Below are 22426 nucleotides of genomic sequence, written 5' to 3'. Positions count from 1 at the left end.
AAAATAAGAAATTTTGATAAAAAATGACATCTTGCGGGGCTGGGGGGCGTGGCCGGATGAGCATGGAGTGAGACGTGTGTGCCTCAGCTCCTGAACACCAGGCATTACAAACGGCCCTAAGCGGCTCTAAACGGCTGAGAAAAGACCCAGCAAGTGTACTGACGGCGGCACTTAAGTCCTGCTTTCCGCCCTGCAACATGGGGAAAGCTAAAAAGAAAGCAAACTCTTCTAGACTTACAGAGTTCTTTCCCTCCACGAGGTCCCAAAGTGACGGCGGCGGCTTCCAGGCTGTGAGAACGGATGTGAGAACAGCTAAAGAGGGACCTTCTTCTCCTGCTTCCTCGCTGCAATCTTCAGCTAGTGGGAGAGACCACACCCGGTCCTCTCATGGATCCTCTCCTCAGATGCAAAGTGATACAACCAGGGGCCGAGTGAGTACTCATGTTGTTCCTCATACTCTGTCTCCTATGCCACATATGCAAAGTACAGAGACTTGTCTCTCCCCTGCTATGCACGCATCACTGTCTACGGCTTCGCCTGTATCGGAAGATACTTCATAAATCTTACTGGATAGTTTGAGAACCTCTCTCCAGTCTGACATTCAAGCTGCTTTTATATCCAAATGGAATTTGCTGCTCTGGGAGAACGTACCTCTCATATGGAGGATAAAATGGCTGACTTCTCAGCAGCGCATAATGAGCTGGTAGATATCAACAATTCTTTAGAAGAGGGAGTGGGGTCCTTACGTTTAAAGGTGGCGGATTTGGAAGATCGGTCCCGCCGCAATAACGTGCGGTTTAGAGGCATATCTGAAGCGATAAAACCGGAACAACTTGAAGAATTTCTTACTGATTTTTTTTGTGGCGCTAGTACCGGATGTCCCTGTGTCAGATTTGCTTATTGATAGAGTGCATCGTATACCAAAACCCAAAGAATGACCTGCCACTATTCCACGGGATGTGATCGCTCGTTTACACTTCTATCCATTTAAAGAGAAGATGATGCAAGCCGCCAGACAACCACCTCTTCTTCCAGACAGGTTTCAAGGTGTCTCCGCGTTCACGGATCTGTCAGCGATTACATTGGCGAAACGACGGGAGTTCCAAGATGTGGCGAAGATTTTAAGATCGCACAATGTTCAATATCGCTGGGGATTTCCTGCTCATTATCACTAAAGATGGTCGGAAAGTGATTGCGAACAATCCAGCCAAAGTTCTGCAACTGCTTCAGGAATGGCATTTATCTCCGATTGCTTCCCTTCCTAAATCGCTAAGATCCAGATCCTTACCTAGATTGGAGAAGGAATGGGAAACTAAAGATCCTGACTGACTGCCTCTTGTATGTCTTGATAAATTCTGATCAAAAAAGGAAAAGGAAAAGGAAAAAAAAAAAAGGGGAAAAAAAAACTCGTAAAAAAAAAACTCAGTGTGAACAGGGCCTAAAGGTTATTGCAGAATATTCTCTGTACTTCAGAAAGGGCTATGACATAACTGCCTGTTGTATATCCTTGCTGTATTTTCTTACATGCCATGGTATGTTTCACGGTGATACTCTGCAATTGATGTGTTTCACCTTCCCCCCTCTACGTCTCACCTTAGGGTTTGATGTCCTCCCTCTCAGGATACTGTTTCATTGTTGTATGTCTGTTTTTGTTAACTCCGGTCTATACAGGGCAGGTCAAAGCTGCTCTGGAAATCTCTATCTCAGACATGTAGTAAGTCAGTGGGTCTCAGGTCATTGTCGTTTAGCAGATGCATTTCATGTCTTAAAATGGTGCTACAGGTCGTTTCGCTTAACACTAAGGCTATGTTCACACAGAGTATTTTGCTGAGTTTTTTGACGCGGAAACCGTGTCGCAAAACTCGGCAAAAACGGCCCGAAAACGCCTCCCATTGATTTCAATGGGAGGCGTCGGCGTCTTTTTCCCGCGAGCAGTAAAACTGCCTCGCGGGAAAAAGAAGCAACATGCCCTATCTTCGGGCGCTTCCGCCTCTGACCTCCCATTGACTTCAATGGGAGGCAGAGAAAGCGTATTTTGCGCTGTTTTATGCCCGCGGCGCTCAATGGCCGCGGGCGAAAAACTGCACGAAAATCACCGCAAAAATCGGCGTGCATGGAGAGGAATATCTGCCTCAAACTTCCAAACAGAATTTTGAGGCAGATATTCCTCCTGCAAAATACCCCGTGTGAACATAGCCTAAAGGACTTAATAGTCCGTTTAAACGTTCTATGGTATGGAAAGAGGCGAAACAGTCCCATGCGGATATCGTATGTTTGCAGGAAACCCAGTTAAATCCGGTAGATGTAAGTAGGTTGCACCATAAGCAATTTGTGACTATATATGCCTCCCCGGCTTATCACAAAAAAAAGGGGAGTCGCAATTGCGATTAGAAACTCTGTGGCTTGTATACTTAGGGAGTCCCATATAGATCCATATGGGCGTTTTGTGATATTGATATGTGACATTAATAATATTACCTACACTCTGGTCGCAATTTATGCGCCCAACCAAAAACAGTTACGTTTTTTTCAATCACTGTTTAAACTTCTCAATAATCATCGGTCGGGTTCGGTGTTACTTATGGGAGACTTTAATAAAACAACGTGGCCCGCACTAGACTCCTCAGCTCCTTCAGGGTCAGATAAACCGTCCGACTTGTACAATATTACTCAAAAAGAAATGCTATTAGATGTGTGGCGGCTCCAGCGTCCCTCAGAGAGAGATGACACCTTTTTCTCTCATCCACATAAGACATATTCACGGATAGATATGTTTTTTGCAGATGCTTTTTTGTTTCGTACAATAATATCTACAAAAATAGGTAATATCGATTGGTCCGATCATGCGCCCATTTATTTATCCATTGCAGAAAGATATAGTACTCCTCCTGCGAACCAATGGCGACTTAACAATTATTTTCTATCTGCCCCTCAATTTGCTAACAAATCCGCTGATTTATTGCAAGAATTTTTTTTGCTCAATGATACTGCCGACGTGTCCTCGGCTACGCTTTGGTGCACACACAAAGCTTATATGCGAGGTGAATTTATCAGTATTGCAGCTGGAGATAAAAGACAGAACAATGAATTGAGACTTCAGTTGTCATCCAACATCACTCAATGAAGTGCTTCCAACAAGCTGTCTTACTGTCCACACAGGGCTGCTCAAGAATTTACAGAATCAACTCCACCAACTTGACCTTTATAAATATGAGCAGTCCCTGAGAAAGGTGAAGGCACGTTATTATGGATATAACAATAAAACCAGCGCCTTATTAGCTTCACATCTCAGAGATCGGCTCAATCTAGGATTCCTTTCCTTTATAATAGTAAGAATGAAAAGGTATTTGATCCTCAAGGCGTAGCAAATGTACTGGCAGATTACTATGCAGATCTAGATCATCTCAAGGATCATTTAGATACCCCACAGCCTTCTGTGTCCATGATTTCTTCCTTTCTACAGGACATGACTTTGCCTTCAGTCACCTCTCATCAGTTGGACATGCTCTCTGCTAGTATATCTGAAACTGAAATCCTCCAGGCTATAAAGTCCTTGAAACCTCATAAGGCTCCTGGCCCCGATGGTCTCACGGTAGACTACTACAAAAAATGTGGTTCTCTTCTCCTACCCCATTTATTGAATCTGTGTATTGATGTACAGCAAGGTGGTCATTTCCCTGTGGAAATGTTAAAAGCTACAGTAGTTGTTTTACCTAAACCGGGGAAAACTCCGGACAAACCGGGTAACTTCAGACCTATATCATTGCTGAATACAGACTTAAAATAGTTTGCTAAAATAATTGCGGAACGCCTAGCCGGCATTTTGCCTGATTTGATACATCAGGATCAGGTGGGATTTGTAAAGGGGAGGCTCTCATCTGATAGCACAAGGCGTTTTGTGGACTTGTTGGGCCTGGTGGAGCGAGATCGGACGCCTTCTCTGCTTCTTTCCTTGGACGCGGAGAAGGCCTTCGATCGGGTCCATTGGGGATATTTGCGGTTACTTCTGGAGGCATTTGGAATTCATGGTACGGCGCATCATAGTATAATGGCCCTATATTCTTCTCCCTCTGCATTGGTATTTACCTCTGGATGTACATCAAAATTTTTTAACATAACCAATGGGACTCGACAAGGGTGTCCTTTATCTCCACTCATCTTTACCTTGGTGATGGAGCCGTTGGCTACTTCCATTAGGTCATCTGTTGCTATTAGTGGGATAACGGTGGGGGATATATCTCATAAAATTGGCTTATTTGCGGATGATGTGCTCATTGCTATATCTGACCCTGAGACATCTCTATTAGAGGTCACTAAGATATTGGAGGCTTTTAGTGCAGTTTCGTATTATAAGCTTAATGTTTCCAAGTCTATGGTTTTGAGTATGAATATTTCTCGTCTTCTTTTGGACTCTCTCCGGAAGAAATTGCTGTTTGTTTGGGTTGAGCACTCTTTCTCATACTTAGGAATACAACTTACCTACCCCACCTCTCTTTTATATAATTATATACCATTGGTATCTGCGATAGAAGCAGACTTATCCAAGTACATGAAGTATGAGGCATCATGGGTAGGGAGAATCTCTGCGGTTAAGATGATGATCCTCCCAAAAATACTATATCTATTTAGAAATGTACCTATTCTGCTATCGGTATCTTATCTTAAAAGACTCCAAGGTATAATTAATAAATATATATGGAAAAACTCCCGCCCTGGAGTAGATGCGGAGGTATTATACCAGCCAATTATTAAAGGGGGTTTGGGTCTCCCGAACTTGGCTCATTATTATTATGCAGCAATTTTGGATCAAGCCAGAATGTGGAAGACTAAAGTTCCTATGAAACATTGGATTACTTGATGGATCTTCTGTAGAAACGCACATGTGGCTATTGTCCACTGGTGCTAAAATATCGAAATCTTCTTTTTTAACGATTGATGCAGGGCTCCAGGTCTGGAAAAAATTTACTGTTATTCACCCTATAATCCCGGTGAGATTTTCTGATCTTCCTCTTCGACTGCTTCCGCTTCTGATACCTGATATTGATATCCAAAATTGGCTGTTGTCCGGCATTGAGTGTATTTCTGACATTATGGAGCAAACTCATCTAATGGCATTAATAATAATAATAATAATAATAATAATAATAATAATAATAATAATCTTTATTTATATAGCGCCAACATATTACGCAGCACTTTACAATTTAGAGGGGACATGAAACAAACAATATCAGACATTACATAGTGACAAAGTTCATTTACAAGTCAAACCTGGAGAGTGAGGACCCTGCTCGCAAGAGCTTACAATCTATGAGGACATAAGGGAGACACAAAGTGTAATAGTGTTTGTTCTGTACAATAGTCCGGCCATTTTTATACACATGCGGTGGTGACATAAAGCTGCATGAGCCGGACACCAGCCGGTATCCGTGTATGACGGACATGAAGAGAAGGAGTGTGAGGGAATCTTATTCTGATGACTAATCTAAATGGAGGGCCATGGAAAGGAGTCAGATTAGGGAATGTTATAGGCCTGTCTAAATAGATGTGTTTTCAGGGCACGTTTAAAACTGTGGATATTGGGAATTAATCGGATTGTCTGGGGTAGCGCATTCCAGAGGACGGGTGCAGCACGAGAGAAATCTTGGAGACGGCAGTGGGAGGTTCGGATTATGGAGGATTTTAATCTAAGGTCGTTGGCAGAACGTAGAGCCCGAGTAGGGTGGTAGACAGAGATGAGGGAGGAGATGTAAGGAGGTGCAGCACTGGGGAGAGCTTTGTGGGTGAGAGTAATAAGTTTGAATTTTATTCGGAAGGGGATGGGCAACCAGTGCAGTGACTGGCACAGATTAGAGGCGTTGGTGTAGCGGTTGGTCATAAAGATGAGCCTGGCTGCTGCATTGAGGATAGATTGGAGAGGGGAGAGTTTAGTGAGGGGAAGACCGACTAGTAGTGAGTTACAGTAGTCAAGACGAGAGTGAATCAGAGCAACAATGAGAGTTTTGGCGGTTTCCTCCGTAAAAAAAGAGCGGATTCTGGAGATGTTTTTGAGGTGAAAATGACAGGAGCGTGAAAGTGATTGTATGTGAGGAGTAAAGGAAAGATCTGAGTCAAAAATAACCCCGAGACAGCGGGCGTGCTGCTTAGGAGTGATGGTAGTGCCACACACCGAGATGGAGACATCAGGTTTAGGGAGGTTAGTAGATGGTGGGAACACAAGGAGCTCAGTTTTAGAAAGATTCAGTTTCAGATAGAGAGAGGACATGATGTTAGAGACAGCGGACAGACAATCACTGGTGTTCTGTATTAGAGCAGGGGTGATGTCACGGGAAGAGGTATATAATTGGGTGTCATCAGCGTAGAGATGGTACTGGAAGCCAAATCTGCTGATGGTTTGTCCAATAGGAGCTGTGTAGAGAGAAAAGAGCAGCGGACCTAGGACTGATCATTGAGGAACCCCGATAGCAAGGGGAAGAGGAGAAGAAGTGGAACCAGCAAATGACACACTGAATGAGCGGTCAGAGAGATAGGAGGAAAACCAAGAGAGAGCCGCGTTCTTGAGGCCAATAGAGTGGAGCATGTTAAGTAGGAGTTTGTGGTCTACAGTGTCAAAGGCTGCAGAGAGATCCAGAAGAATAAGGAGAGAGGATTTACCGTCCGATTTAGCCGCCAAGAGATCATTTGAGACTTTAGTAAGGGCAGTTTCTGTGGAGTGTAGAGTGCGGAAACCAGATTGTAAGGGGTCAAGAATGGAGTTAGCAGAGAGATAGCGGATAAGGCGAGAGTAGACCAAGCATTCCAGGAGTTTGGAGATGAAGGACAGATTAGAGACTGGTCGGTAGTTAGCAGCGCTGGATGGGTCAAGAGTTGTTTTTTTCAGTAATGGGTTTATAATGGCATGTTTAAAAGCGGAGGGAAAGATACCAGAGGAAAGAGAGAGGTTAAATATTTTAGTCAGGTGACTAGTGGCAGCTGGGGAGAGGGACTGGAGGAGGTGTGAGGGGACAGGATCACTAGGGCAGGTAGTAGGACGAGAAGAAGAGAGGAGCCTCGAGACTTCTTCTTCAGTTATTGGGTCAAATGCTGAGAGTGAAGAAGAGGGAGTGCGGGGGGGAAGGGGATCGATGTTACTAGGGGACTGGGAGATAATATCATGCCGGATCTTGTCAATTTTAACTTTAAAATAAGTGGCCAGGTCTTCAGCACTGAGATCTGTGATTGGCGTCTGCACTTTAGGACTAAGGAGGGAGTGAAAAGTATCAAAGAGGCGTTTTGGATTATTAGATAGTGTGGAGATGAGAGAAGTGAAATAGACTTGTTTGGCGCGGTGAAGGGCAGAGTTGTAAGTTTTGAGCATAAATTTGTAATGGAGGAAATCTGCATCCAAATACGATTTTCTCCACAGTCGTTCGGCACATCTCAAGCACCCCTGAAGAAAGCGGGATTGAGGCGTGTGCCAGGGTTGTCGTCGTCTTTGTCGGGTGGTTCGGAGTGTAGGGGGGGCTGCTTCATCCAATGCATTTTTGAGAGTGTTATTATAAAGTTTGGCAGCCAGATTGGGACAGGAGAGGGAAGAGATAGGGGACAATGAGGACTGTAGACTGTCTATGAGTTTCACAGTGTTAATGGCATGTAGATTTCTGTATGTCTGATACGTAGGGATGACCTGAGGAGGCAGAGAATATTTGATAGTAAAGGAGAGAAGATTGTGGTCAGAAAGCGGGAGAGGAGAGTTAATAAAGTCAGAAACTGGGCAGAGCCGGAAGAAGACCAGGTCAAGCGAATGCCCGTCCTCATGTGTAGGAGAGTGACAAACCTAGGGACGAGGTTAAAGATAGAAACTGGGAGGCAGATGAGGAGATTGGGTTATCAATGGGGATGTTGAAGTCACCAATGATGAGAGTGGGTGTTTCAGAGGATAGAAACTGTGGAAGCCAGGCAGCAGAATGATCCAGGAATTGGTGGGGTGAGCCCGGTGGGCGGTAGACAACTGCCACTCGGAGGGAAAAAGGGTGAAAGAGTCTGAGGGTGTGGACTTCAAAAGAGGGAAATGTGAGTGAGGGGACCGGGGGAATGACCTGAAAAGTGCAGTGTGGAGAAAGAAGTATACCTACTCCTCCACCCTGCCTGTTCTCAGGTCCGGGGTATACCTACTCCTCCACCCTGCCTGTTCTCAGGTCTGGGGGCATGAGAGAAGTGGAGACCACCATAAGACAGAGCAGCAGGGGTAGCAGTGTCAGACAGGTGTAGCCATGTTTCTGTAAGAGCCAGAAGGTTGAGAGAGTTAGAAAGGAAAAAGTCATGAATAAAGGTGAGTTTGTTGCACACGGACCGAGAGTTCCAGAGAGCACAGTTCAAAGAGACAGGAGAAGACATACAAGGAATGGCAAGAAGATTTGCAGGGTTTCTATGTGTGACAGGTAAGTGGTTGAGCTTGGCAGAAGAAAAGGGAGGACCAGGGTTGGGAGAGATGTCCCCTGCAGCGAGTAGCAGGAAAATGGAGAGAGACAGCAGATGGTTCTGTGATTTATGAGAGTGATTTTTATGTTGGGCAGTGGGATGGGATGGGTTAAGTTGATTGAGGAAAGTGAATAGTGCATGGGAGCTGTACATGGGCGAGGCAAGGAGAGAGGGACTGATGTGGAAGGAGAGAGGGACTGATGTGGAAGGAGAGAGGGACTGATGTGGAAGGAGAGAGGGACTGATGTGGAAGGAGAGAGGGACTGATGTGGAAGGAGAGAGGGACTGATGTGGAAGGAGAGAGGGACTGATGTGGACTGTTTTTTGGCAAGGCTTAAATGGGTGATAGGATTGTAAACCAAGAGCAGCTATAATGATGAGAGCGGTGGCAAACATGTTTGTTTGTAAACAGATAGTTTGAATTCTAATAATTAGAGCATGTGATAGTTTGTTTGATTTGGTAATGCAGCTTACCTGTCACTGACCCTGTCCAACTGCCATGTATAACTGCCAGGACACTTTGACAGTATGACACTTAGACAGAGATGACTTCTGCCGTCGTGCCCCCCTGCACGAGTGCCTTCCCCATATGCTACATCTAAATTTATAGGGGAGTAGATGCTCAGATCTAGGCCTAATTAAGCTCGTTCAGCTTAATATGTCTGAAGTACAACATACCCCGTAGGGACTTCTATAAATTCCTTAGAATACGTCACTTGTTGAGTACATTGCCTCCTCTGATTGATTCCCCTAAAACGCCTTTTGAATTGTCATTCACTAATCTGGATAAAACATGCAAAGGGATATCAAAAATGTATAAGGTATTGTGTGAGGGTTTGCTTCGGGAGGAATTTCCTTGTCTGGGGCATTGGGAGAGAGATCTAGGAATCCCTATAAGTACGCAGGATTGGGAAGCCACTTTCAATCTAGCTTGCTCTCTCTCTAAGTGCGCTACACATTTGGAAGCGTCTAGGAAAATAATGTATAGGTGGTATTACACTCCTAGTCGTTTGTCGCGGATATATCCAACATCATCAGATAGGTGCTGGAGGTGCCCCACTTCTAAGGGTACCATCCTCCATATTTTCTGGGAGTGTACAGTATTGTCCAGCTTTTATCAGCAAGTAGAACATTTCTTACGATCTCTTTTAGGGGTTGACATTCAGCTCGCCCCTGCTCTAGCCCTACTGCATGTGGGATTGGTGGATTTCTCTCCGGGTGTCAGAAACGTACTTTTTCATGTATTGCTGTCTGCAAAAATATTGATTGCAAAATACTGTAAATCTACAAAAGTGCCTAGTATGAGTGAAGTGATTTTATATGCTAACAATAATTGTGTTATGGAACGCGCTTTAGCCTCTATTCAAGGGTCCTACGCTCGTACTTCCTTATGGGATCAATGGACTGACTCTACTTACTCCGACATACTCTTATGATTACCTTAGTCGAATATGTGGTCAATTTGTCGTGTCTGGATCCGGAGTTTTGTTTGTTTGTATGTTTCCTTTTTTTTTTTCTGTAAAAAATGTGATCCTTATCCCAATGCTTTGTTTGCAATGTTTCATTGCTGTATGTAATGATTAGATGTATACTGGATCAATAAAAATCTGTTTATTAAAAACACCGGCCTCCTCCATTTCCCCTCTAGCCGTCCTTTCCATCTCCAATATAGGTGTGTTTTCTGCCATTTTAGGTAGAAAAAGAAAATAATCAATTTGCTTACCATTTAGGCAAAGTAGCAGGAGAATATAGTATGCAGCTTCTCAAACTCTAACTTGGTAGGGAGCTGTCTATTTATTTTTATTTTATTTTTTTAATAGTAACTTTTTATCTAGTCTAGAACATCATGTTCAATCACACAATATTAAAACATACGTAAAAAGCATGATTATATATCAGCATGGCTCTTAATAAATTTGACACAACTTTGGCTGTCAAGGCTCCACAAACTGAAATCGACACCAGAAACAATCTGCCATGGATTTCCGCTATAATTTCCGCCAATGCCTGATGTAACTTATAGTAAATCTGTCGAGCAAGAGGACCTCACCTCCCGTTGTTGCATATAACCAATGGGTGGAATTTAAAAAGACTGGCATTTTTATACACCAATATTAAACCGAAGCCTACTGAAATAAGCTTTGAACTATTCGGACCCCGGCTTAGAGCATCGGTAGCACTCTGGCCGGGGATTCCAGTACTAGTGGGCCCCCTGACGTTACCGCCTTTTTATGGACAATGACGTCAGGGGTTCCCTCTAGAAGTCGAGTCCCCAGCCACAGCTTTGCCAATGGTCTGGTCTGGGACACTTGCATTAGAAAGCCCCTCACTTCACTGTCGATACATGGACAGTAAAGTCAGGGGATCCTACAGAAGCAGAATCCCCAGCTACAGCGTTGCCGACGCTTTGGCCGGCGATTCCGGCATCTCAAAGCCCCTAACATCACTGTCCATATCTGGACATTGACATCAAGGGCTCCTTCCAGGAGCGGAATTACTGGCCAGAGCATTGGCAACGCTCTGGCCTTAAATTCTCGCATTACAAAGCCCTTAATATTACTATCTATGTAACGTCAAGGTTTCCTCCAGGAGCAGAATCCCTGGCCAGAGCATTGCCAATGCTCTGGTCGGGGATTCCAACATCTCAAAGTCTCTAACGTCACTGTCCATATTTTGACCCTGACATCAGAATCTCCCTCCAGGAGCGGAATCCCCAGCTAGAGCAATGCCGCGGTTCTGGCCTAGGATTTCGGCATCTTAAAGCTCCTGAACTCACAGTCCATTTATGGATAGTGTTGTCAGGGTCTCCTCAAGGAGCGGAATTCCCAGCCAGAGCGTTGCCAACGTTCTGCCTGTGGATTCTAAGTTTTTAAGCTCCTAACATCACTGTTCATATATGGACAGTGATGTCAAGGGCCTTCCCAAGACAGGGGCCTCCAGCCAGAGGGCTTTCGAAGCTCTGGCTGGAGACTCCATAGTTGAAAGCCCCTGACATCACTGTCCATATATGGAAAGTGACATCACAGGCTCCCTCAAGAACCGGTTTTCCCTGCCACAGCATTGTCGATGCTCTGGCTAGGGATTCCAGCATCTCAAATCCTCTGACGTCACTGTCCATATATACACAGTGACGTTAGGGGCTTCCTCCAGGAGCAGAAACCTTGTCCAGAGTGTTGCCGATGTTCTAGCCTAGGATTCCGGCATCTTAAAACCCCTGTAGTCACTGTCCATATATGGACAGTAACGTCAGGGGCTCCTCCAGGGGCCGAATCCCAGGCCAGAGCAATGCTAACACACTGGGTGTGGATTCTTGATTTTGTTTAAGCCCCTAACATCACTGTCCATATACATATCCCACTGTATGCGTATACAATGGGATACATCGAGGCCTTCCGTTGGAGGTATACGTACAGTCTTCTCCCGACGTATACCTCAGTCGAAAAGAAAAAACTTAATGTGAACATACTCTAAGAAGCCCACAGCTCTGAACAAATTTGGCGCACCTTGGGTGTTCAGTGCTCCACAAACAGATACCTACACCAGCTAGCATAGCTTTCAGCTATAATATCCGCTGGTGTAAATTATATTAAATCTGTCATGCAGGAGGTCCCCTCTCCCGCTGGTACCAACTTACTATTTAAAAGATGCGAAAACAGCATAAAGTCTCAAAAAGCTAACATTGTTACTCAAAACAGGCGTGCGTGAAAATTTCCAATTACAATACTTCACAAAATTACGGATTTTAAAAAATATTTACTTTTGAGCTACTTTGCCTAAATTGTTAGCAAATGGAAGAAAAAAACACCCAGGAAAAAAAAGCAATTAAAAAACTATGGCCTCCTCCATTTCCCCTCTAGCCATCCTTTCCATCTCCAAAATGGTGTGTTTTCTGCCATTTTAGGTAGAAAACAAAATCTATTTGCTTACCATATAGGCAAAGTAGCATTAGAATATAGTATGCAGCTTCTCAAACTCTACCTTGGAGAGCTGTCTGGTTTGTATTTTAATAGTAAGTTTTTAATCTAAATTTACTTTTTACTCTGTTATTTTTTCGTTCAAAATTTCGAGCTCACATTGACTTGGTCCTCCACTATAGGACCTCTCTATCTATTGAACTAAGTATCATTACTAAAACTTATCTGAATCTGATTTTTAAACATCTAGTTACTACTTCTGATCATACAGTGCAGTCAGCCATGGATCCTCCCGGCGGAGCAGAGGCTGTCCCCTATGGCAGCTACCTCCGAATTACACTCCAAGAGCTGTGCCGGTTCCGGCGTATTGCCTTCTCGTCCCGCGACATCAAGGATCGGCTGATTGAGAAGCTCCAAGCCTGGGACCTGGCGAACCCGGCCAAGATGGGAGAGATGGCCGAGGGTGACGTTGACTACTGCCCCGATAAACCGGCCAGTCGCCAGGGAACCGGCCGTAGCGCCATCTCGGACACCCAGGCCCTGCGGATGGGGGATCTGCTGACCGCTCTGGGGCCTCAAAGCTCCGAGGCCGAGCGCCTGATCATCGTTGGGGCCGTGGCCCGTGCAGTGGCACCCCTAGAACCAACAACCCCAATCTCTGCCGGGCCCCAAAGACCCCAACTACGATACAACGACCTCCCCAAGTTGGATCCTTCGTCCACGGATATCGATGCGCACCTAACCATGCTGGAGACACAGCTACAGGTGCATGACATCCCCACCACCGAATGGGCTCGCTACGTGGGGCCCAGCCTGCAAGGGAGGGCCCTTGAAGTCCACCGGAGCCTTGGTCCAGAGGACGGAGGGGACTACGGTTGCCTCCGGGACGCTCTGCTGAAGAGGTATGCGATCACCCCAGAGACTTACAGAGAGCGGTTCCGTAATTTGACGCTCGCCGGCCAGGGTACCCATGTGGAACTGGCAGCCCAGCTCCGCTTAAGCTGCTCCAGGAGGGCCGAGGGGAAGAAGGCCTTCAGTTGGGAGGCCCTGGAGGACCTCGTCATTTTGGAGCAACTCCTCTCCAGGATGGAGGTCCCCGTTCGTGCCTGGATCGCGGACCGCCACCCCAGCACCCCTGAAGATGCCGCCACCCTGGCCGACGAGTTCTTGGCCCACCGACCCCAGTGGAGAAGCCTTCCGCGCCAGGACCAACGCCGAGAGCTCCGAGCCCCTACCAAAATAGCGGAACCACCCCGGCCAACTTCTATGAGACCCCAGCCGACGGGACTGCCCCTGGCCCAATCAACGGTGCCCTTTCCCAGACCAACCCCAACCCGGGTCGCCTTTTGCCCGGAGGCAGGGGACCCCGATGAGTGTGACCACCTCCTAGATGCACCAGAGGTGGAGGAGGTGGTCTACCACGTAGAGCTTGCGAGCCTCGTGACGAACCAGGTCCCTGCCAACATGCAGGGCCACCGACAGCCCGTGGTGCTGGGACGTCGCACCGTCCTAGGACTCCGTGACTCGGGGGCATCCCTCACCCTGGTAAGAGCGGACCTGGTTCCCCAGTCTAAGGTTCTTCCCCAGCGAATAGCCTGGATTGCCCTGGCGGACGGACAGCAGCAGTCCATTCCCCACGCCAGAGTCTACCTGGACTGGGGCCCCGGAAAAGGGGAGGTCGAAGTCGGGCTCATGCCGGATCTCCCCGCCGATGTCTTATTGGGGAACGACCTTGGAACGGTCTCACAAGTCAGTTCGCTGGGGCCGTGACCCGCAGCCAAGCCCGGGAGAACCTTTACCGGCCTCCGCCACCGACCCGTGTAACCACCGAGGCTCCTCTCTCGGAAGCCCCGCCCCCCGAACCACCGGTGGTAAGTACCCAAGCCCCTGATGCCTCACAACTTACCGACCTGACGAACCCCGCCGACAGACCTGGGGAGGTGGATAGGGTCGCTTTTAGGGAGGCCCAGCATACGGATCCTTCCCTGTCCTCTGCCCGTAGCCTGGCCGATCGACCACCCAGTGGAGGGGCCCAGGCAGGGTTCCAGTGGGACAACGGGCTGTTGTACTGGGTCAAAGCCCCGACCAAGCCCGCGTCGCCCTGGACCACCTCCAAACAGCTGCTTGTTCCCCAAGCCTACCGTGCACGACTGTTAGCCCTGGCCCACGATATACCCGCGGCGGGTCACACTGGGACCAGGTCCACCAGGGCCCGGCTCTCGAAGGCTTTCTTTTGGCCAGGGCTGACTGAGGACGTGCGGCGGTACCGAGCTTCGTGCTCTGTCTGCCAACGGGTGGCGGGGGCCCCGCGCAAGGTGCCGCTCAAGCAGCTGCCCCTCAACCGAGAGCCCTTCCAGCAGGTGGCCATAGATCTGGTTGGCCCCATTAATCCCCCCAGCCGAGGGGGAAAGCGTTACATCCTAACCCTGGTAGACTTCGCTACCAGATACCCGGACGCAGTGGCTCTGTCCTTCATAGATGCCGAGCACGTCGCCCAGGGACTCATGGACATCTTCAGCCAGGTGGGGTTCCCGCGTGAGGTACTCACAGACTAGGGATCTCAATTCCAGTGAGAACTCATGCAGGACTTCTGGAATCGGCATGGGGTGAGTTCTCTAAGAACCACCGCCTACCACCCCCAAACGAACGGACTGTGTGAAAGGTTCAACGTTACCCTCAAGCAGTTGCTACTCCGATACGTCCACTCGGAGGGGAGAGACTGGGACCGCTCCTTGCAGCAGCTTCTCTTTGCCTATCGAGAGGTGCCGCAGGAGTCTACCGGGCACTCCCCATTCGAGTTGCTGTTCGCGAGGCGGGTCCGGGGACCCTTGGACTTAGTCCGGGAAGGTTGGGAAGGGAAGTTTGCAAGCCCGGAGATCCCGGTAGTAGACTATGTGAGCCAAATGTGGGAGCGCCTAGCACGGCTGATGGATTTGGCCCATCAGCGATTGGAAGTAGCTCGAAGCCGTCAACGGGACGAGTACAACCGTAGCGCCCGACACCGAGAGCTGGGGGTGGGGGAGAAGGTACTGGTCCTCGCGCCAGTACGAGGCAACAAGTTGCAGGCCAATTGGGCTGGACCGTACACTGTAGTGGGGCGACAGGGGACGACGAACTACCTAGTAGCCCACGACAAAGCAGAAAAGCGGGTACGGAACTACCACATAAACCGGCTCAAGGCCTATGTGGTAAGGGAGGTAGGAGCGGTCGCGATATGCTGCCCGCCCATGGACAACCCTGACGTGGACCGCATCCCTGACCTACTGGCAGAGGCCCGACGCCAGACAGGGCTGGCAGATGTGCAGCTTGAAGTCCAGCTATCGTGCTTGCAGAGTAGGGAGATGGGGGAGGTGTTAGCAGCCCAGGAGGCCCTGTTCACCGCGTCCCCCGGACGTACCTCCCTAGTCGCTCACGAGGTCGACACTGGAGGAGCCCGACCCCTGAGGCAGCCCGCGTTCCGAGTGGCTCCCTCAGTGCTGACCGCGATGAGAAAAGAAGTAGAAGACATGCTGGAGATGGGGGTCATTGTACCATCTCACAGTCCTTGGGCCGCCGGCGTTGTGTTGGTCCCCAAGAAGGACAAAACCACGAGGTTCTGTGTAGACTACCGGCGGCTGAACGAGGTAACCGTTACGGATGCCTATCCGATGCCCCGGATTGATGAGCTGCTCGATAGGCTGGGAGGGGCACGCTTCGTGTCCACTCTGGATCTCAGCAAGGGCTACTGGCAGATTCCTCTGACCAAGGAAGCCCAAGAGCGCTCGGCGTTCATCACCCCGTTCGGCCTGTTTGAATTTACGTGCATGCCGTTCGGAATGAAGAACGCCCCCGCGACCTTCCAGAGGGTGGTCGACCGGATCCTCGTGGGGTGTCAGGAGTTTGCCCAGGCTTACCTGGACGATATCGCTATCTTTAGCGAGACTTGGGAGGAACACTTGGGGCAAGTGGCGCAGATCCTGGAGCGCATCCGGTACGCCGGCCTCACCATCCACCCCGACAAGTGCCAGATGGGGATGGCAGAAGTTGCCTACCTGGGGCACCGAATGGGCAGCGGACAGATCCCCCCCGAGCCGGCCAAGGTGGAGGTCATTCTCCATTGGCCCCGGCCGGCCAACCAGAAGCAGGTTAGGGCCTCTCTGGGAGTCACAGGGTACTACCGAAAATTCATCCCGCAGTATAGTACCCTGGCCAAGCCCTTGACCAACTTGCCGTCCAAAAGGTTCAGTCGACTGATGCCCTGGTCCCCTGACTGTGAGGCGGCCTTCGGGAGCCTTAAGACTACCCTCTCCACCTCCCCTGTCCTGGCTGCCCCTGACTTCCACCGGCGGTTCATAGTCCAAAACGATGCCTCAGACGTCGGGTTGGGAGCGGTACTGAGCCAAGTGGACAAGGCGGGCCACCAACACCCGGTCGCGTACCTCTCCCGGAAGTTGCTGGACCGAGAGAGGGCATACGCAACCATTGAGAAGGAGTGCCTGGCTGTTGTGTGGGCTCTAAAGAAGCTTCAGCCCTACGTTTATGGGAGGGAGTTCACAATAGTCACAGACCACAGTCCTCTCAGTTGGTTGAACCGAACCGCCGGGGACAATGGGCGTATACTACGGTGGAACCTGGTCTTACAATCCTATAACTTTACCATTTCTCATAACAAGGTCCGGGACCACGGGAATGCTGATGGACTCTCTCGGCAGCAGGACACTGATGGGCGGAGACTGACAGCACCGGGCCCACATCTCATCACTGACCCGACAGAGGGTCAGCAGGACTGATTCTGGATCTAAGCTGGGGGAGGTCTGTGGCGGAACGGGTGACGTTTACAGGCATTGTACCCAAATACAGGTTAAGCCTGCCGCAAACCGTCGCACTCCCGCCATCCGGGTGCCATAGCTTAGATGGCGCCCGGTGCTAGATGGGGATATGTCCCCTCAAACTGCATTACGTTATGTTTGATAACCAGTTAATTTGTATTGTATTGTATTCAGTGCTGCTTCACTGTCCTCCCCCTCTAGGGTTAATCTTACACTGAAGGAGAATGAGTCACAGGCTGAGAGCGGGAACATGTCTAATGTAAATAAGAAAAAGGAGGGGGCCTGTTTCCTGAGGGTGGAGTGAGTGAGGGATATAGTGGTGCTGGATGAGTTCTCAGTTAGTTGCATCCCAGGAGAGGATGAGATAGCAGTGTGAGCTGCAGGCAGGGGATGTCTACCTCAGAGATGGTACCTGACCTAGGGACAGTAATAGAGGACAAGTGCTGGAGTCCCATCTAACTAAGGAGGATCTGGAGACACCCCAAAGGATGAAAGGTACAGTGGAGAGACCCCATAGTGAGGTAGCCTCTCCCATCCAGCCCAGAGGGGAGAAGCAGCGATGCATTGGTTCTGTGTGTGTCTGTCCCTGTTAATAAACGCGCCGCTGTGGCTTGTCCCCTGTTAATCTGTTTCGCCTGAATCTATCGCCCACATTCTCTTGGCGTAAACCGACCCCCACTGACCCGGTTTCGCCACAGATATTTAAAGCCATATATGCACAGTAAAGTGAGAGGCTTTCTCTACAAGCGTAATTCCCGGCCACAGAGCTGCCAACGCTCCGACTTGGAATTCTCACATTACAAAGCCCCTAATGTCACTGTCTATGTACAGACCGTAACATCAAGGGATCCTCCAGGAGCAGAATCCATATATGGACAGTGACGTCAGGGGCTCCCTCCAGGAGTGGAATCCCCAGCCAGTGCAATGCCAGTGTTCTGGCCTAGGATTTTGGCATCTTAAAGCTCCTAACGTCAGTGTCCATTTATGGACAGTGTTGTCAGGGGCTTCCCTAGGAGCAGAATCCCCAGTCAGAGCGTTGCTAACGTCAGGGGCTTTCCGAGCCTAGTGCTTAAAGTAACGCTGTGCCCGGGGAGTTCAGGTGATATATCCCACTCTATGCCTATACAGCCTTCCGTTGGAGGTATACGTAGAGACTTCTCCCAACGCATACCTCTGACGAAAAGAAAAAATTGAATGTGAACATACTCCAAGAAGCCCACAGCTCTGAATAAATATGGCGCAACTTGGGTTGTCAGTGCTGCACAAACTGACATCTACACCAGTTAGCATAGATGTCAGCTATAATATCCGCAGGTGTAAATTAAATATGTCATGCAGGAGATCTGCTCTCCCGCTGGTCCCGACTTACTAGCTGAAAAGACGCGAAAACAGCATAATGTCTCAAAAAGCTAACATTTTTACTCAAAACGGGCATGCGCCAAAATTTCCCATTACATTACTTTACAATATCATGTATTATAAAGACATTTACTTTTGAGCTACTTTGACTAAATCGTTAGCAAATGGAAAAAAAAAACACCAATGAAAAAAATGTAATTAAAAAACTACGGCCTCCTCCATTTCCCCTCTAGCCGTCCTTTCCATCTCCAAAATGGTGTGTTTTCTGCCATTTTAGGTAGAAACATTTCTATTTGCTCACCATTTAGGCAAAGTAGCAGGAGGGTATATTATGCAGCTTCTCAAACTCTACCTTGAAGAGCTGTGTGGTTTGTATTTTAATAGTAACTTTTAATCTAAATTTACTTTTTACTCTGCCGGACTTGGTATTTATTTGTTCAGAGTTTCAAGCTCACATTGCCGCAGACCCCTCGTAGGAGTTCTCCTTTGTAGTTTAGGAACTGCTCTTATCCGTACATGACGCGGGGAAGGAATCTTAGCCTAAACACCTGGGATGATGGTGGTTATACTCCAGGAGGACCGAATTGTGACAAAGCTCTTGAGACTGGAAGATATAATTTAAGACACTATGTAGTCGGGGGCGAGTTGTAGATCATGAACATGAATCACTGGAGTAGTTGTACTATTAATGTGTCCTGTACAGTATAGTTAGTGCACCAATGAGGACAGCGCCACCATCTGCACGAGGCAGTAGTGAATGTGTAGGTCATGAGTAATGCAGAAGTTCTACACACACCGACCGTACGGCTTCCTCTTCAATGTGAAACCCGCGGTACATGAATACATATGGCTAGATCTCTGTACAAGCAGAGCCACTTATCTGGCGCAGAACGTTTACATATCGGAGATCAGCGGTGAGAGCTCTGTTCTAAGGATCACGTGGGCGGCTCTTAAAAGAGCCTTTGTGGTTAAATGTGGATAAGCGGCGCTCACTTGCTCTTGGCGCTTTTGCTGCTCTCGGTCTTCTTGGGCAGCAGAACGGCCTGGATGTTGGGCAGGACGCCTCCCTGAGCGATGGTCACACCACCCAGCAGCTTTTTGAGCTCCTCGTCATTGCGCAAAGCCAGCTGCAGGTGACGGGGGATAATTCGGGTCTTCTTGTTGTCCCGGGCGGCATTTCCGGCCAGCTCCAGGATCTCAGCGGTCAGATATTCCAGCACAGCGGCCAGGTAGACCGGAGCGCCGGCGCCGACCCTCTGAGCGTAGTTGCCCTTGCGGAGAAGTCTGTGCACACGACCGACAGGGAACTGAAGTCCTGCCCGGGATGAGCGGGTCTTGGCTTTAGCCCGCACTTTGCCTCCTTGCTTTCCTCTTCCAGACATCTCTATAATCTGATCAGATCTAACGGCTGCGCTCCGACCGTCACTTCTTATACCCAGATGGAGAAGAGGGCTTCTTCTCTGATTGGCCGCATCTAAAACTTGTATTCAACGCCAGACACTGTAGCCAATGAGGAAGTAGAATATTTCTATAGACTCGCAGATAACACCACGCCCCCTCCTCCGTCTCTTCCAATAAGAACATCTCCCGCCTGAACTCGAATGGAGCAGGAATAAAGCAGCAGCGGCGGATTCTTCTCATTAGGCTCCAAGTAATGTGCCCCGTCCCTGCAGTAAGAACCCAAAGGCTCTTCTAAGAGCCCCCACCAGGTCTACAACAGAGCTGCCGCCTCCATCTTGTGCTTATTCGTGCGCATGTCTTTATTCCCGCTGGTCTCCCATGTCTGGAAGAGTCGTTCAGTCCGTGCAGCCGCTCCTTCATGCTGCAGGATATGGGGGGACATTCCCGGGTGTGATAGCGCAGAGCTGCTGCTGCATTAGGATCTTGTTATCTGCGGGCTGCACGGGCTGATTCTTCTCTATCCAACGATACCGTGAAACGCACAATTCCAACGTCCGCTACCAATCTCCAGTATAAAGGTGGTGACGTACAAACCTGTAACACGTCTTTATTACATCCGTATCGTTCCCTAATTACCGGCATTATGTCCCTGTCCTCTCATGTGACCGGCATATTGTCCCTGTTCCTTCATATTACCGGCATTATGTCCCTGTCCTCTCATGTGACCGGCATAATGTCCCTGTCCCCTCATATTACTGGCATTATGTCCCTGTCCTCTCATATGACCGGCATAATGTCCCTGTCCCCTCATATTACTGGCATTATGTCCCTGTCCTCTCATGTGACCGGCATTATGACCCTGTTCCCTCATATTACTGGCATTATGTCCCTGTCCTCTCATATTACCGGCATTATGTCCCTGTCCTCTCATGTGACCGGCTTAATGTCCCTGTTCCCTCATATTACTGGCATTATGTCCCTGTCCTCTCATATTACTGGCATTATGTCCTATGTAGTAGGTTACAGGGACACAATGCCGGTCATATGTCCCTGTTCCCTCATCTTCCAAGCATTATGTCCCTGTTGCTTCATATTACAGGGATTATGTCCCTGTTCCTTCATATTACAGGCATCATGTCCCTGTTCCTTCATATTACCGGCATTATGTCCTTCTTCATATTACCGGCATTATGTCCCTGTTTCATCATATTACAGGCATTATGTCCTTGCTTCTTCATATTACCGGAATTATGTCCCTGTTCCTTCATACTACAGGCATTATGGCCCTGTTCTTTCATATTACCAGGATTATGTCCCTGTTCCTTCATATTACCGGCATTACGTCCCTGTTCCTTCATATTACAGGCATTACGTCCCTGTTCCTTCATATTACAGGCATTATGTCCTATGTAGGAGGTTACAGGGACACAATGCCGGTAATATGTCCCTGTTCCCTCATCTTCCAGGCATTATGTCCCTGTTCCTTCATATTACCGGCATTATGTCCCTGTTCCTTCATATTACCGGCATTATGTCCCTATTCCTTCATATTACAGGCATTATGTCCCTTTTCCTTCATATTACCGGCATTATGTCCCTGTTCCTTCAAATTACCGGCATTATGTCCCTGTTCCTTCATATTATCTGCATTATGTCCCTGTTCCTTCATATTACCGGCATTATGCCCTTCTTCATATTACCGGCATTATGTCCTTGCTTCTTCATATTACCGGCATTATGTCCCTGTTCCCGCATCTTACCGCCATTTTGTCCTTGTACCTTCATATTACCGGAATTATGTCCCTGTTCCTTCATATTACAGGCATTATGTCCCTGTTCCTTCATACTACAGGCATTATGTCCCTGTTCCTTCATATTACCGGCATTATGTCCCTGTTCCCTCACCTTACCGCAATTTTGTCCTTGTACCTTCACATTACCGGCATTACGTCCCTGTCCCTTCATATTACCGGCATTACGTCCCTGTTCCTTCATATTACCGGCATTATGTCCCTGTTCCTTCATATTACCGGCATTATGTCCCTGTTCCTTCATATTACAGGCATTATGTCCCTGTTCCTTCATATTACCGGCATTATGTCCCTGTTCCTTCATATTACAGGCATTATGTCCCTGTTCCTTCATATTACGGCATTATGTCCCTGTTCCTTCATATTACCGGCATTATGTCCCTGTTCCTTCATATTACCGGCATTATGTCCCTGTTCCTTCATATTACAGGCATTATGTCCCTGTTCCTTCATATTACGGCATTATGTCCCTGTTCCTTCATATTACCGCCATTATGTCCCTGTTCCTTCATATTACCGGCATTATGTCCCTGTTCCTTCATATTACCGGCATTATGTCCCTGTTCCTTCTTGTTATTGTAATACAGGTGGAGCAGACTCTGGCGTCTCCACTTTATCGGGTATTGTAATACAGGTGGAGCAAACTTTGTTGTTTTGTGCAAGATTATTGTAA

The 22426-nt window shown here is 48.3% G+C and overlaps 1 protein-coding gene across 1 annotated transcript; it reads right to left on the bottom strand.

The window, feature by feature from the left end:
* Positions 1-19530: 19530 nt before the first annotated feature.
* On the bottom strand, positions 19531-19923 carry LOC142698013 (histone H2A type 1-like). The gene has a single exon (XM_075847755.1). It carries the CDS (start codon positions 19921-19923, stop codon positions 19531-19533), a length of 393 nt encoding a protein of 130 aa, XP_075703870.1.
* Positions 19924-22426: the final 2503 nt, after the last annotated feature.

This window comes from Rhinoderma darwinii (assembly GCF_050947455.1).
Source record: "Rhinoderma darwinii isolate aRhiDar2 chromosome 11 unlocalized genomic scaffold, aRhiDar2.hap1 SUPER_11_unloc_16, whole genome shotgun sequence".
In the NCBI taxonomy this organism is placed as follows: Eukaryota; Metazoa; Chordata; class Amphibia; order Anura; family Rhinodermatidae; genus Rhinoderma; species Rhinoderma darwinii.
Note: the sequence above shows the minus strand (reverse complement) of the source record. Positions and strands in the feature narration are given on the sequence as shown.

Bases quoted from the DNA above. Each gene is read 5' to 3' on its own strand.
- LOC142698013 (XM_075847755.1), bottom strand. From the start codon at position 19,923: ATGTCTGGAAGAGGAAAGCAAGGAGGCAAAGTGCGGGCTAAAGCCAAG.